The following is a 14,509-nucleotide window of genomic DNA, read 5'->3' as shown; positions in this document are numbered from 1 at the left end:
CTGACAATTTGATTCTAGCCAGACTAGTTGATCCGAGGCCTGCTTGCTTATTTAATTTTTAATGACTTTTGCCTTCTAAAGAAAAAGTCTCTAATTTTTGAGACGTGAACATGCAGTCTATGAAAAGTTACCGACGTGAGCGATTTGGACAGGACTAAAATGACCAAGGTCCACCGGTAAAAAGGAGGCTGCCTTCTTGAATTGAAGACATGACTCCTGACCAATGACGGGGGGCCGCGACCATCACATCAAAACGTCAGTCCCATGTTGATAACAATTATGAAGAAGTTGCAACAGTAAAGATGTTCTCCATTCTGAAGATTAATTTTAGTTTTTCGCAGCCACCACTGTAAAATGCATGGGGTACAGTAAGTAACACAGAAAAGAAACCCCCTTTCCAGTGTAGTACTACGACCCAGTGTCGGGCTGTGACTGGGGGCCGAATGGCGTCTAACTTGTGGATTTCCCCAGTCGCGTCCCACCCCATAGTGACCACGATGGCTCCTTGCTTTGTGGCTTGCGCTGCTGTGCTGTTTGCATGAAGGTTTCAAATGGATCCTGCAGTCACACACAGAATTCAACAATACAGACAGAGAAATGCTCCGTTTTTAATTTAGCATTTACATGACCCTCCTGAGATTGCAACAATTACAAAGAAGCAACAAAAACAAGCCAAAAAAAACCAAAACAACCCAAAACAAAAGAAGGTGATCAGCTCAGGCTGTTAAAGCAGCCACCAGTCCACCCACAGAGCTGCACACTCAGGAATGAATTGAAAGACAAAAAGATAAGAGAAGAGGGAGAGACTCGAGAGGACGGGAGCAGGGCAGGGCGTCTCTACCGGCCTTAATGTCCGTTCACCTCGCCGGCTGACATGGAAGAAGGTGTCGAGGACCGCGAGGCGGCTGCTTTTTCCAGCGAGGGGCTAGCGATGGCGCCTCTGTCGGGGAACCTGCCTGTGGCTCTGGCCGTCGCCGCGGGTGGTGGCTTTGGCTGTGCCTGGAGCCCGGGGCTGCAGATCAGGTGGTGCCGTTCCCAGTCTTTATGTTGGCAAAAAGAGCCACAGTAGCGGGCGGCGTTGCAGCCACTGCACGTCTCGCTGGCCTTGCGGCCACAGTTCCAGCAGCTCTAAAAATAAAGAAGAAAAACAAATTGGTCAGTCTTTATATAGTGCCTTTGGTTATTCTTGTATGCCATCTCCACGTGTGCCCAGCCAGTTAGCAGGTCATTGGAGTGTGCCTAGAATATTGAGGCTTGTCACCCTGCGTGTGACGTTTTCCAGCCACAGACCTCACTTCCATAATATCTCAGCGAGTTTGGGCCAGTCGCTCAGTCATGTAGTCTGACAACCCCAGCGACTCGATCAAAGCCAACAAATTAAGTCGTGGATGGCAGCGTGTTGGCGTGCAAGAGTTTGGAGCCGACGAGCGCTCAGTCAGGAGTGAAATGCACACGATAGACCACAACGAAAAGAAAAGAAGGGACGTGCGTAGTTTTGGGCCCAATAAACTGAAGGGAGACTCGTCTGTCCGTTTATGTACCATGAAAAAGAAAACGGGCAGAGGCTGCAGCTGAACCTGCCGTATCTGCAAAGCCATGGCGTGGGCACCTTAGGACCACACAGACACTTGATGAACTTGCCCTACTTGGTTTTAAAGGCCCCGGTGCGGTCGGGCAGCACATCAAGTTACAGTCTTTGTGGAGCGAGCTTTGGATATTTAAAACATGGCCGAGAATGAATTCTTACTGGAGTCGTGTAAGGCAGACCTCCTCAGGGTGGCGGCAGTCGTCGAGTCTGTCACCCCGCATTGGACGAGAGGTTTTATTCTATTTGTAAAATACGCACCTCTTAAGCTTGACCTAATCACACACGCGTGTCTCACAGAACCCTTAAAACTGATTTTACAAAAGGAAAAATTAAAAAAGGGATTGAATTGTTGTTTACAAGGCATTTCTAAAAGTAAAGAAATAAATTGTAAAATTAGTCCTCATCTTAAAAGTCCTACAGGATATACTTTTTGAACCTGAGGGACTAACAACTATTCAAAATAAAGGGTTAAAAATTGTATTTAAAAACGGGGGAGAAAGGAAACTTTAACATTAGGGCTCCCATTGCACTGTAAGTATCTTAAGATTAGACCCTTGCTGTAAAAATAGCTGCCCTGTCCCTGACTTGTGTGCGGATACAGCGGCGTGGGTATGGGGGGCCCCAGAGTCTGCACCCGCTTTACCAAACCCTCCTCAGGGGCCGTGCCTTCCATTACTGGCGGGGTTGTTCTACACATTTTCGTGTGAGCCTACTAAAGGCCGCGTCTCACGTTAACACGACTTTTCTAGCGATTTTTCAGTTGTTGCCTTCATTTTGAGTTGGATGCGGTCGCCTAATGTGATGTGCTCTACGATTCGCTCCAACAAAATCAAACCCATCTTGAGTTTGTCTATAGTTGTGCCTCCGTGAGAGCGGACCACCAATGAACGCTCATCCGGATGTAAAATGGATAGAATGTAGCAACGAGAACACAGAAGTGCTGAACGTTACAAGCAGACGGGGAGCTCACAAGTCTGACATCTCGTGGTTTTCATACCACAAACAAATGGAAAAGAGTAACAGTAAGGGCACAGAGTGTGGCACAACCCGCCATACTTGCTGTCCCGTCCCACAGTACGCTATTGGCGGTCACAGTGTGCTGGCACCAAGCTTCACGTGCCCTGTGACCTTCACTTGTGTAAACTGAGATGGTCCAGCAGTGACGGCTGGCAAATGTGACACACCCTGCAGCTAGAAGTCATGTAACGTGACACTGGTGCTGATCTTGGCACTAATAAAACTAAAACTAAGTTCATTTGCTGAAATCCTATAAAGCACATTCATGCACAAGTATTCTCATGCCATTGGAATGACGATTGTGTGTGCTGTGTGCCCGGGTCGACTCCTTCCTATGCATGGCAGCATGCATGTGTGTCATTGCTGGTTTCTTCTGCACAGCGGCCACAGGCGCCCGCTCCCTCGTTCACATTAAGGAGAAACCCCAAGATTACCTCAGTGGAATCTTCTTGCTCGTTGATGACTTGGATGGCGTCCTCCGTGGCTTGGCGCTTGGCATCGGCAAGCGTTTTCTCCATTTTTGCTCTCTCCACCGAGATCATTTCAAAGGCCTTCTGCTCGGCCTCGGCCACGGCCTTCTGCACTTCGTCCATCGCCTGCCGCTTGACCTCATTCACCGCCTCTTCTGCAGAAAAGTACAAGACGGCTCAGTTGGGCAACACCACTTGGCTGAACAAAAAGGTAAGGAGGAGTCTGTCAACTGCCACCTAAAAACGAGGCCATGCTCTTACGTTTCATCTGTCATCTCTGCAAGGGTGCCTTCTACTTTAGTTGTAAGCCCACCTAAAGGCCCCATCACCTTATTTATCAATGTTTTTCAATGGCTGACTTCATTTTAGTGAGTTGGGGCACTCGTGGTGTGGCAGTCATGTAGTCTGGCATCCCCAGTGACTCCGAGTTAGTTTGGTCTTCAGGTGGACCGATGGGGGTGGCACTAGGGGTTTCTATACCTCATGAGAACTGGCAACCAATGAGTGCACACCTAGAAGTACAAGGAACATGGGAGTGTAGGACATGACAAACAGGTGACACTCATCTGTCTGACCAGGTTTACGTGCCTTGACAGAACAAGGACTGAGACTGCGTACCCGTAACACCCTTCGCACGGGCACCTGCCCAGTTAGGCAGCACGTTATTAGCTGCCAGAAACGGGCCAGCTAGGGATACTTGGGGAATGCGACAGCCTTTAACGCAGTCTGCGAATGTGACGTGCCCTGTGACCTGCAGTCGTGTAAGGTGGCATCGGCTAATGAAATCAGCAACTGCTCTCGTCACGTGTGACCACAAGTCGTGGAATGGGACTTTAGCGAGAACTCGCGTTACCGGATTGTTGCGATTTTAGAAATTCTGTAACCTTTATTGTGAAGACAACTGAACATACGGGCCTGTCAAGAAAACCTGCATGTGGTGGGCTATAAAATGAGGGTTAAGTCACAGTACCCCAAAGTGTCACGGCGTTTTGAACCCAAGTTTGGGAAAACTGACCAAGAGGTTTGTAAAGGAGGGTGAAATGCACTGGTCACATACTGGGAATTCACTGCCAAAGCAAAAGAGGCTTAGGTAGCAACGTGGGGGTGCGGTAGGAGGGTGAAGCCCCCTCACCCCCCCCATTCAGGTGACTTACAGGGCCAGTAACTCATTACAATCGTGTCCACACAACTGAGCTGAAGCACAGGCACGTTAAGTGGCTCACTCAGGGTCTCCTCTCTTGGTCCCAATGCCTACAAGATTCTCTTGCCAGAAACTGCCATCGACGATTACAAGTTTTTGACTCGAAATACTCCCACATTTTCCTGATGCAAAACTCCCACTTTCTATGAAACTGGGAAAATAGGTGGTGACGTAAAGTGAGCTGGAAAAATGTGCCATGGTGGTGGGCCCACGCCTCGCGTTATAAAAGCCCTGGGACCAAGCGGAGGAGTGCTGATGGCCGTGCCAATGGCTGCAGCGGGCAGCTTAACACAAACATTCACAAGAGCCGACGGACACAAAGCGCAGAATGTCCTTCATACCTGCCTTCTTCCAGATTTCATCAGAAACGTATCCGGGGCCCGACACGACTGTGAGATCCCGCTGTGAATCTGCAAACCAAAAAAAAAAAAAGACTTCAGCTAAGACGAGCGCTAAAGGGCAAACACAAACACTTACAAATTTTCAGTAATTTTAAAATAAATCGCAGAAGAATTTGCCACCGACAGCAAGCAATAGAACAACTGTGACGAGGACGGGCCACTCAGCCCCATACAGGCCTTCATTTACACAATCTGAGGGAGTTGGGGGGCAGCGGCCCAAGAGAACTTTAATTGCCCCCAGTGTGTCATGCGACTTAACCAGCAGCCCCCGCCAACTAGTCTGGCACTCGCTTTGATCAAATCTAACAGGGTTGGATGAGTTTTACATGATGGCTGACAAACGATGAATGCTCAGCCGGAAGCCCAATGCGTAGAAGGCAACAACGGGGACGCGAGATTTTCGGACGCCTCACACACACACGTCAAGCTTGTCGGTCTCGTGCCTCGAGTTTAACGTACCACAACAGAAAGGGGGGCGCTTGCCGCCGCCCCAAGACTGAGACTGAACTCGCTGGAACCGGTTCACACCATTGGGTGAGCACAACTGTGCTGGAAGCTCGGCGCGCAAATGCTAAGCGACTCTTCAGTCGTGCCACCCGAGAGGGCAGGTCTGACCCACCTAGTGACTAGAGGTCACGAATGCCACGTTGGCTTAAGCTCCTCTACGGTCCAAAACAACCTCAAGTCCTGCTGCTCTCCCCCACACTACGTCGTCATTAATGAAAAACTTTCTACTGTTGGTGTGAAGAGTCAGCCCTCAAGTGTCCCGCTGCGTTCGTGTTGACTTGAAGGTGAAGTACCAACTGTCACCCGCTGCCCCAACTCCTTTTGTAATTGTAAACACGTTGCCGGTGTCCCCTCCTAATCTGTCTGAAGGTGTCGAGGGGGCTCTCCTCACAGCTCCTACCTCTTAACCCTTAAACCGCCACAGCTGGTTCCCAGTGCAATTTGCCAGCACGTCGGAGCTGATCAGTCCGTGCCGTCCAATCGTTGAGCAGCCAGCTTGTGACCCCTGGCGCCCCCTAGTGAATCAGCTGGGATGGAGCCGCTGCCTGTCAGCGTTGGCCTCTGTGTGCTCACGTGCAGTCGGTGATTTACTGAATTTCATCGATGGCGTCAGTTGCCCCTCATACGTATCATAATTGATTGTTCCAGTAGTTGTTTTTACAGTCACTGCCGGTGTGTAAAATGAGGAGTGATGTGTTACAGTAATTGTGGTGGTCTTTGTATGAAAGAAAAGAAAAAAAATGCAGTCCATTAAGTAAAGAAATTTTAAACTGCAGCCAAAAAGTAATTGGTGTCCGGGGGGGGATGCTATCGGTGGTTAAAATAAGACGGGTGGCAGCGGCATTGCCTCAGGAAGTGCCAATCATCGAGACCGCCACTGGAACACCCGACTCTAATCTGATGGGCTGGCAGTGGCGATCCGTGGAGGGGTCGACTTACTTTTGCCCACGCGACCAACCTGCACTGCTGTCGATTTAGATTATGAGAGGTCAGTTTCAGGTGTCATTTGTTCAGGTCTCTCACCTTTTATCCGTTGCCACTGACTGCACGAACATCGACTGTTTGCCTGTTCAAATATGTTAGAAAGGGTTAAGATCTTCCATGGGGTGGACTTACTTTTTCACAGGACTGTGTGTGTTAGGCAGGAAGTGACAATTCCCGTTTCTGAAAAGGGCCTCAACCTCTGGCTCCAAGGCAGCTCGGTGCGGGTTCAAGAAATGCCCCGAGCTCCTCCGACGCCAGGGTGGTGGGGAGAGAATCGTACCTCGACAAGACACTCACCGCTGCAAAGAATGTCGGCTATGAGGGGGCTCAGCTGCTTGGAGTGTGGGGGGCCACTCTTGCGTCCCTCTTCGTGCTCAGCGGACCGTCTCCTCCAGTAATTTATCTCCTCGCGGTCCGCCTCCTGACAGCGCCGCAGCACGTCGATGGAGCGCCGGGTTTTCTCCACCATGTCCACAATGCAATTCAACACCTGTGGAAGGAGGACAAATCCACTGTGAATGTGGAGAACGGCACAGAACCAGAGGAAGAAAAAAAACAAAACCACCATCGGCAGGACCACTAAAACCAGGGTCCGCGTCTCGTATGCAACAAGCAAGACAGAGGAAAGTACAGCAGGGGGAGGATCAGGCAGATGGCACCACTTTATGGACTGCCTACTTATGGATTGTCCGAAAAGTTCATACAGTACAGTATGTGGTTACTGAAGATAGTCGAGAAGGCAGAGGTGTGTCCTGATTGGACCCAACCAGCGGCGCGTCACTGTAGCACAAGTCATCAGGTAGGCATGGTGGCACAGTCAGGTGCAAGTAGGACACCATGCTGAACATACAGCAGAAGGCCGCGAGACTGGCGGACAACAGCGCTATGGGCAGGTCTGTTTTAGCCAGAATGAATGCATTTGAATCCCCCAACCGAGAGCACCTCCAGCACGCACACCCAAAAATGTACCCTCAGCCCACTTCATCCTGCCCCGCTCAAGTAGCCCTCATTGAGGACTGGGGTAGAGACTTGGGTGTGAACAGAAAGGGGTGTGGTTAGGATTTCAGGGCCCGCCCATGTAATGTTATCCTGGTTTGCATGGTTAAATGTGGGCGGGTCAGAGTTAGCCACCCCCACCCCATCCCGCTTGCCACTGTGAAGAGCAGGGGTCCTCAAATCAGTCCTGGAGGGCCGCAGTGGCTACAGGTTTTTGTTCCAACCCGGTGGCTTAATTAGAAAGCAATTCTTGCCAATAATTTAATTTCATGGCTTGTTAGTGTTTTAACTCTGCTGTGTCAGCTAATTCTCATTGGCATGAAGGAGAAAGATGGCACCGTTTGGTTCCAGCAGCAGGTCGGGTGTCATCCTGCCAGTCAGTCTGCCCCACACCTGTCCTTCGAACGAAACAGCAGGGCCTACAGAGCTCACCAACGTATCCTGCAAAGTCGTGGTCTGGGATTACGACTTTGTTCGTAGGCTTCAGATATTCTAGTGTTAAAGTTTGTGGGCTTTGAACCAAGATGACTCCTAACTAATGCGATTTATTATTTCACACAAGTTATGGTGCCCAGTGTTCTGTATGTGAAGGGTCTGGGCTGCAAGGGTTTCTGGGTAAAGGTGTTCAATCACACCTTGCTTTTAAAGAATGGCCGCACATTCTGTATCATCAGACTCAAAAGTTGTCTTTTTATAAAAGTTTTCTATGTCATATTGATGAAAAAAAAAAAAGGCACAGGTAAGCATGCAGTGGTCTTCTGCAGCCCACCCACCGTACCCTTACCTGGTCTAAGTGTCTCCACTCGTCTGCCCACTCTCTGTCCGTCAGCTTGTGGTCCACCGGCTCGTCGCGGTAGCTTCCGTTAGAGCCTTAAAACAAGGAGAACAAACAAACATCGGTATTCGGTAAAATAAGCCGTTGAACTTTGCGCCACTTGCAGGGGTTCGTTCATACGTGGGGCACACGTTTCAGGATTAATTAGACTTTAAAAGAAAATGGTGAACATCCAAACACATTCAAAAAAGTTAAATCCCATTTGATGTTTCCATGAGCTTCTCAGATTTTCCAGAAGTATTTATTTAATAATGTTTTACTTTTTGGGCATACGGCTAGATACGTCAAGTGCAGATCATGTGACACGAGTCATAAATGTTTTACTATACTTACTGTTCTTTGGTGTTGGCCCCATTGATGTCAACTGTCGGAAAAACTTATCTGCATTTTCCATGAAAACAGGAGAGTAAAAATTTCTCAACTGTCACTGCAAACCACACAAGGTAAATAACAGATAAATAAATTGTGGGGCAGCACGGTGGCGCAGTGGGTAGCAATGCTGCCTCACAGTTAGGAGACCCGGGTTCGCTCCCTGCGTGGAGTTTCCATGCTCTCCCCGTGTCTGCGTGGGTTTCTTCCCACAGTCCAAAGACATGCAGGTGAGGTGCATTGGCGATCCTAAATCGTCCCTGGTGTGTGCCCTGCGGTAGGGTGGCTCCCTGCCCGGGGTTTGTTTCCTGCCTTGCGCCCCCCCGTGACCCTGTAGTTAGGATATAGTGGGTTGGATAACGGATGGATGGATAAATTGTGTGTGTGTATATAAGCTTCTCCTTCTATTGAAGTGCTATCTCTCGCAAGAAGGCAGGAACCCACCGCACTCAATTGGTTTCCAGCTGGCACTCCTAAAAGACTCGACTAAAACGGCCAATTTAATGACTAAAAAAGCTGCCAGAGGAAGCCGGAAAACGGAGGTGCAAATCCAAGTCGACAAAAGTTGCCTTGCCTGCATTGTTTAATTGTATCCACTAGATGGCAGCAAAGACTGAAAGATGAACTCGAGTCTCGTCTGCTTCAAAGGCACCACTTGCTGTGCCAGCCACCATTACCATCTGCTGAAGGCGTTCTGCATGGGACTCGGCAATGTCAGATAAGGGACTAGGGGCTGTGTGAAGAAACCAGCATTGAGACTGCTGCACAGAGAGAGAGAGAGAGAGAGAGAGAGAGAGCCCCCCGGTGTGGGTGGGACACAGAACATGATTCTCTGGTCTTTGACCCTCCACCGCAGTTACATCTTCAGTCTCCAGCAGATGTTAAAATGTACGACGGCTGTTCGATTATAAACAGGAATCGTCAGGCTCTGTTCTGATAAATAGTACGAGGTAGGCCTGACTCACTGGACAAACACACACACGTATGGACTTTTGTCGTTAGTAGTGCTGGCCGTTGTAATCCACATGTCGGAGCAGAAGGTACGCAGTAGTGGTGCTCAGTGCGTTATTATTCAATTTGTGACAAATGAAGGAGTCATCCCATCTCAGATTTATTCAAGTTTTGGGGATGAGTGTGTCTCTGTCTCCGTCTCTCTCTCAGTCTGGAGTGTGTGATCGGTGCAAGTCATTCAGAGAGAGACGGTCATCTCTTCGGTCCACGTAAGGAATTTTTAGGAGGGTCAAGTCGAATGAGGAGGTTACCGTCGCTGTTCAAAAGTGGGGTCAACATGCCGTCAGTAGACTTCTACTCTCTTGGGATTAAGAAGCTTCCTGAGCGCTAGAACAGGTGGATTACAGTGGCAGGAGACCACACAGAAAAACAGCGCGCAAGTCGTTTCATCGTATTAATACATAAAGCGTGGCTCAGAAACTCCTGGTTATATCTGAATGCCCCTCGTAATTAACGCTACTCTTGGTCAATTAATGTAACTAATCAATAATAGGATGACCTGCTTTAATGATTAACCGTTTTTACTGTAAATCCTCCAAATCTCAAGGTGCATCTTGGTCGAGGAAACTAATCAATAATCGGTGTAGCCGCACGAGTTCAAGCACGCGTGCCAAAAGAAATCCCTCAGTCCAAAAATTCGGTTTTAGTGAAAATTCACAGCAAACAATCCACACGAGAATAAAGAAAAACGCTGTTACGTAAAATAAAAGGCAAAATGTCTCTTCTCTAAACTTGGCTTTTCTTGTCAAACTTTAGTTGTTTCTATACTTAAAGATTCTTAACGTCTTCTTCTGTACGCTTTAAACGTACGGTGCAGCACTTTCCATTAAGTGCTTTGTCTCACATGTTACTTGGCACACAAGGCCCGGTTTAAAACCGCGTGCCCTCTACGCCTTACACATGGCAGGGCTGCTCACTAGCGGAGAACAACGTTTAGTCAGAGAACTGCCCCTGGGATAGAAGGCGCTCCATTATTTTCAGCCAGTAAGTAATACAGTACAGTCGTATCTGCTCAGACCTGACAGACCGGGATCAACAACTGCAGGAGCTCAGACGAGATTTCATCAGACGAGGTTATACCCCCAAAACAACAGACACTCAAATAAGAGCTACTGCCACACCCAGTGACCACCTTCTGGAATATGAAAGCAAAGACAACAAGAACCGCATCCTCCTTGTTGTCACCTACAACTCACATCTTGAAACACTTCGAAAAATTATAAAAGAACTTCAGCCAATGCTAAACAACGGCCAAACACTGAAAAATGGATTTCCTGAACCTCCCCTCCTGGCATACAGACAACCGCCAAACCTGCAGCAACTAAATTGTCCAAAGTGAACCAACAGAAAATGGCATACAGTGATCCCTCGCTATCCCACGCTTCGACTTTCGCGGCTTCACTCTATCGCGATTTTTTTCTCATATACGCTTACGTCACTACGCATGCGCTGTCTGAGAACTTTTATCTAAGCCCTACGATGGCTCCTAAATGTGCTGCTTTTTCTAAGCCTTCTGACAATAAAACTAAGCGCCGGAGGAAGATGCTTGCAATCCAGGAGAAGGTGAAACTCTTGGATATGATCAAAGATGGCAACACCCTACAAAAGCCTCGTCACGCAAATGAAAAGACAGCGCCAGCAACTGCCTATCAAGATGTTCTTCAGCCGCGCACCCGGACACCCACTGCCTACTCCTAGTAGTACTTCACTGAAGACAACGACGCACCTGCTGAAGATACTGCACCACCTCTGAAGACTCCTACTGAGGTCGCACCTTCATAGGTTAGTGGTTGTGTGCAATTAAATGTACAGTACAATAATCTACTATAAAAAAGCGTTCGGGATTGTCCTTCCGTCCCGGGAGTGCAAAGCGTAGCGGTATTCCACTTATTACAGACAGAGTTCTGGTGCTGTCATCGTTCCCTTGCTTTTGTGCGTGATGCGCTGGAAAAATAGCCAAAATTATGTCTCTGGAAGTAATTAATGTTGATGGAGTACAAATGCCTCACCGCGTAGTAAATATCAGAGGAGATGGTGCTTGCTTATTCTCATCTATAGCTTATTTAGTGCCTGAAACTCCGTCTTTAGCGGTACAGATTCGGGCTGACGACGTACGACTTTGGACAGGCACTTGAGGGGATAAAAAAAAAACAACAACGTAGGTTTTCGGGAGATGTTATGAATGGGCACTTTGATGTTCTCATTCCCTACACTTACATGCCTGATGTACACATGGAGCGCACAAAAATTGAGGATAAAAGTCAGTCGCCTTAAAAGGCGAGTGCGCCTAGTAATATGATATTTGTAACGTCTAATATGTCTTATTTCCTCTAATATATTGGGTAATAAAATAACACCCTTTAATCACCATTACACTTGTATGTCTAGAGGGCTCTAATAATGTTAAAAAAACATATTTAGAAGTTCGTAAACAGGTTTTCTATACTCTAACCGCTAAATTTTCGATTTATAAATAAAGAATCCTACTTCACTAAAATTCATTTATCACGGTAGAGTCTGGAACGGATTAACCGAGATAAACGAGGGTTCACTGTATCTCCCTGCCTACAGAAGAGATGTCAAACGTGTACCAACATTTATAATACAGACTGTCTAGTTATATCACGCTGCCAACTAGAACATCACATAAAGGGATCATTTTCCTGCAGATCATCTAATGTTGTCTACCTAATTCTCTGCATGAAAATGTCCCGACGCTGCACTCTATGTGGGAGAAACTGGACAAACACTCTGCCAGAGAATGAATTTACACAGATTCCACATTAAACATGGCAACACAAATGTTCCTGTAGCGGCCCACTTCAACAGCCATGGACACTGTGAGAGGGACTTTAAAGTCACAGGGCTTATGGGCAACCTCAGAACACAGCAAGAGAGAAAAGAACGGGAAGTCAAACTCAGGCTAAAACTGAACACATTAAAACACGGTGTGAATAGAGACATGGGTCTTATGGCCAGATATGAGGATTGTTTGCATCTCTCATTCTGACAGACAACCTGACTACAGACCCACTCATTAGAAACTTCAAGAGACTTTGTTGGACAGATATCTTATCCAACGATCCTGACCAGACATTGTTGTTCTCGTTAAAGATTTTCCAATGCTGTATCTGTCCTGGTGTGTATAAAAACACAGGGAACTCCAGTTTCCGATTTACTTCCTACCTGAAGAAGGGGCCCGAGTGGCATATTGCAATCTTTATAGTTAGCCAATAAAAGGGGTCATTCTGCTTGACTTTTCATTACAGTCAGAGAAGTTAGATATAGAATATACCAACTCAATTCAACTGATGGGGGTTATCATGCACTAATATTTAGTAAAACATTTATGTATCGTATGTAACTAGCAAATGGCTCTTACAATTAGAGTAACTGATGAATCAAATTTACATCGTCTATCACTGCCAGATCTCAAAATGGCAGCCCTCCTGTTCAGTTTTGTGGCGTAAGCGGATCGAGATCTGCTGGCAACTATTTCTACCTCTGGTGATTACCAACGAGACCATTACGTTCTTGTAGCCCCACATACCATGGTGCCGTGAGCGATCCCGAAGGTCTCGGAGCTCCAGCAGGCGCTGTGGTTCACGGTACAGATGTGGAGCTGCGATGTCCTCCAGGGCATAGTGCTGCAGAGGAGGTGGCGTCGGGTGCACCTGCCCACTTAACATCAGGGGTGATGGGAGAGCCGGGCTGTGGCGAGGGGCAGGGCTGATGGTGCAGATTCTTTTCGTGGGGGGCTCCATCGGTCCAGGCACACGTTCCACAAGTCCGTTCTCTTTAGTTCTAAGAACGAAGAAAAAAAAGAGACACAGGCAGCATGAAGGGGTCAAGTCTTGCAAAACACGCGTGTTGAAAATGGCAAGAGAACAGATACAAAAAGAGGGCTCACGCTATCAGCTTCGCTCAACTGCAGCTTACTGTCCACAACTCGCCCTTTTAAAGCAGGGTGGGATTCTGTCACCAAATGCAGGTTTCGTTTTCCGTATTTAATCCAAGAGGATGTCTGTGCCCAGACTGACCCACCTGAATTAGCACAGCAAGGCCTTCATTGGCCGTCGATTTGGCTTACTTGCAGTGTTTAAGGACAGCTCTCTACATGCAGGCACACAACAGCAAGAGATGCCACTTTTATATGTGAATATCAAATCACACCTGCTTGTGATTGACACTAAGAACACACAAGAGCGAGCAACGCAGTTCAACTGTGGGTACGCAGATACTGCTGGACTTTCTCAGCTTAGCGCCCAATGGCACAGCTGCAGCCTTCTGGATGTTTTGGTTGGCTAAACATTACTGTCAATGAACCCACTACAGCTTGGCACCAGTTTCTCCATCAATGAAAAGTACTGGAGCCCACTGTAGCTTGGCATCACTCTCCCTAGTAGCAAGAGGACCATCTCTGCATGGGGATACCCACAAAACCCACCCTCCCATGCCAAGGCTGTTCACCAGAGCTTTGCTGCACTATTTCGACTGGTGGGGCCGATCCCCCCTTTTTACAAACGCAGGCTACTCTGTGGAGCTCGGCACCTCTTTGCCCCTCAGCCAGAAGCAATTGGCATACTGTACCAATCCAGATGCACAAATGCCATTTCTGCCATGCAACTATAAAAACAAGATGGATAAAAGCCAAGTGGTGTGGCAGACAGTAGGCCTTTACGACGCATCAGGACTCAACCGAACGTTATTCTGGACAGGACTGGCGAGCTGTTTGGGTCTGAAAAGCCCATTCCTGTCAAAATTGTTCTAATGTTCTAACACGGGTACGAATGAAGGGGCGGGTGGGCAGTCCACTCACCTGTCAGGGCTGCTTCTCTTCCCATTCTCGCCTGTCAGAAGCAGCAGCTCAGAGGAGTCGTGAGGGGAGCTCATGGTGGTGCTAAGGAGGAGATGCTCATGCTGGGTCAAATACTGCGCGGGGGTCTGCTTTGCAGCTCGGGCACAGTGGAGGAGCTCCCTCTGCAGGAGGGGAAGGTTAGCCTGCACGGGGTTAAAACACAGAGAGGTTCATTGATGCTCAGTGTTGAAAGACACAAACACACACTCGGCATGTAGGCATCGCCACAATCAGCGATACTGACCACACTGGGCTGTGCCCTCTAGAAGACG

The 14,509-nt window shown here is 48.1% G+C and overlaps 1 protein-coding gene across 7 annotated transcripts in view; it reads right to left on the bottom strand.

Annotated features, from left to right (window-relative positions):
- Positions 1-588: 588 nt before the first annotated feature.
- The window catches only part of cbfa2t2 (CBFA2/RUNX1 partner transcriptional co-repressor 2), a 99,103-nt gene continuing 85,182 nt past the window's right edge, over positions 589-14,509 (bottom strand). For all 7 annotated transcript variants that reach the window (XM_039767365.1, XM_039767361.1, XM_039767366.1 and 4 more), the window contains 7 exons: positions 14,199-14,380; positions 12,930-13,183; positions 7,949-8,034; positions 6,466-6,658; positions 4,618-4,686; positions 3,040-3,230; positions 589-1,128 (listed from right to left, as the gene is read on the bottom strand). In XM_039767365.1, coding sequence (XP_039623299.1) covers positions 847-1,128; positions 3,040-3,230; positions 4,618-4,686; positions 6,466-6,658; positions 7,949-8,034; positions 12,930-13,183; positions 14,199-14,380 — 1,257 coding nt within the window. In that variant the 3' untranslated portion in view covers positions 589-846. The remainder of the gene's footprint in view (positions 1,129-3,039; positions 3,231-4,617; positions 4,687-6,465; positions 6,659-7,948; positions 8,035-12,929; positions 13,184-14,198; positions 14,381-14,509) is intronic.

This window comes from Polypterus senegalus, chromosome 10 (assembly GCF_016835505.1).
Source record: "Polypterus senegalus isolate Bchr_013 chromosome 10, ASM1683550v1, whole genome shotgun sequence".
NCBI lineage: Eukaryota > Metazoa > Chordata > Cladistia > Polypteriformes > Polypteridae > Polypterus > Polypterus senegalus.
The sequence above is the reverse complement of the archived record's forward strand: the minus strand, read 5'-3'. Positions and strand labels throughout refer to the sequence as shown.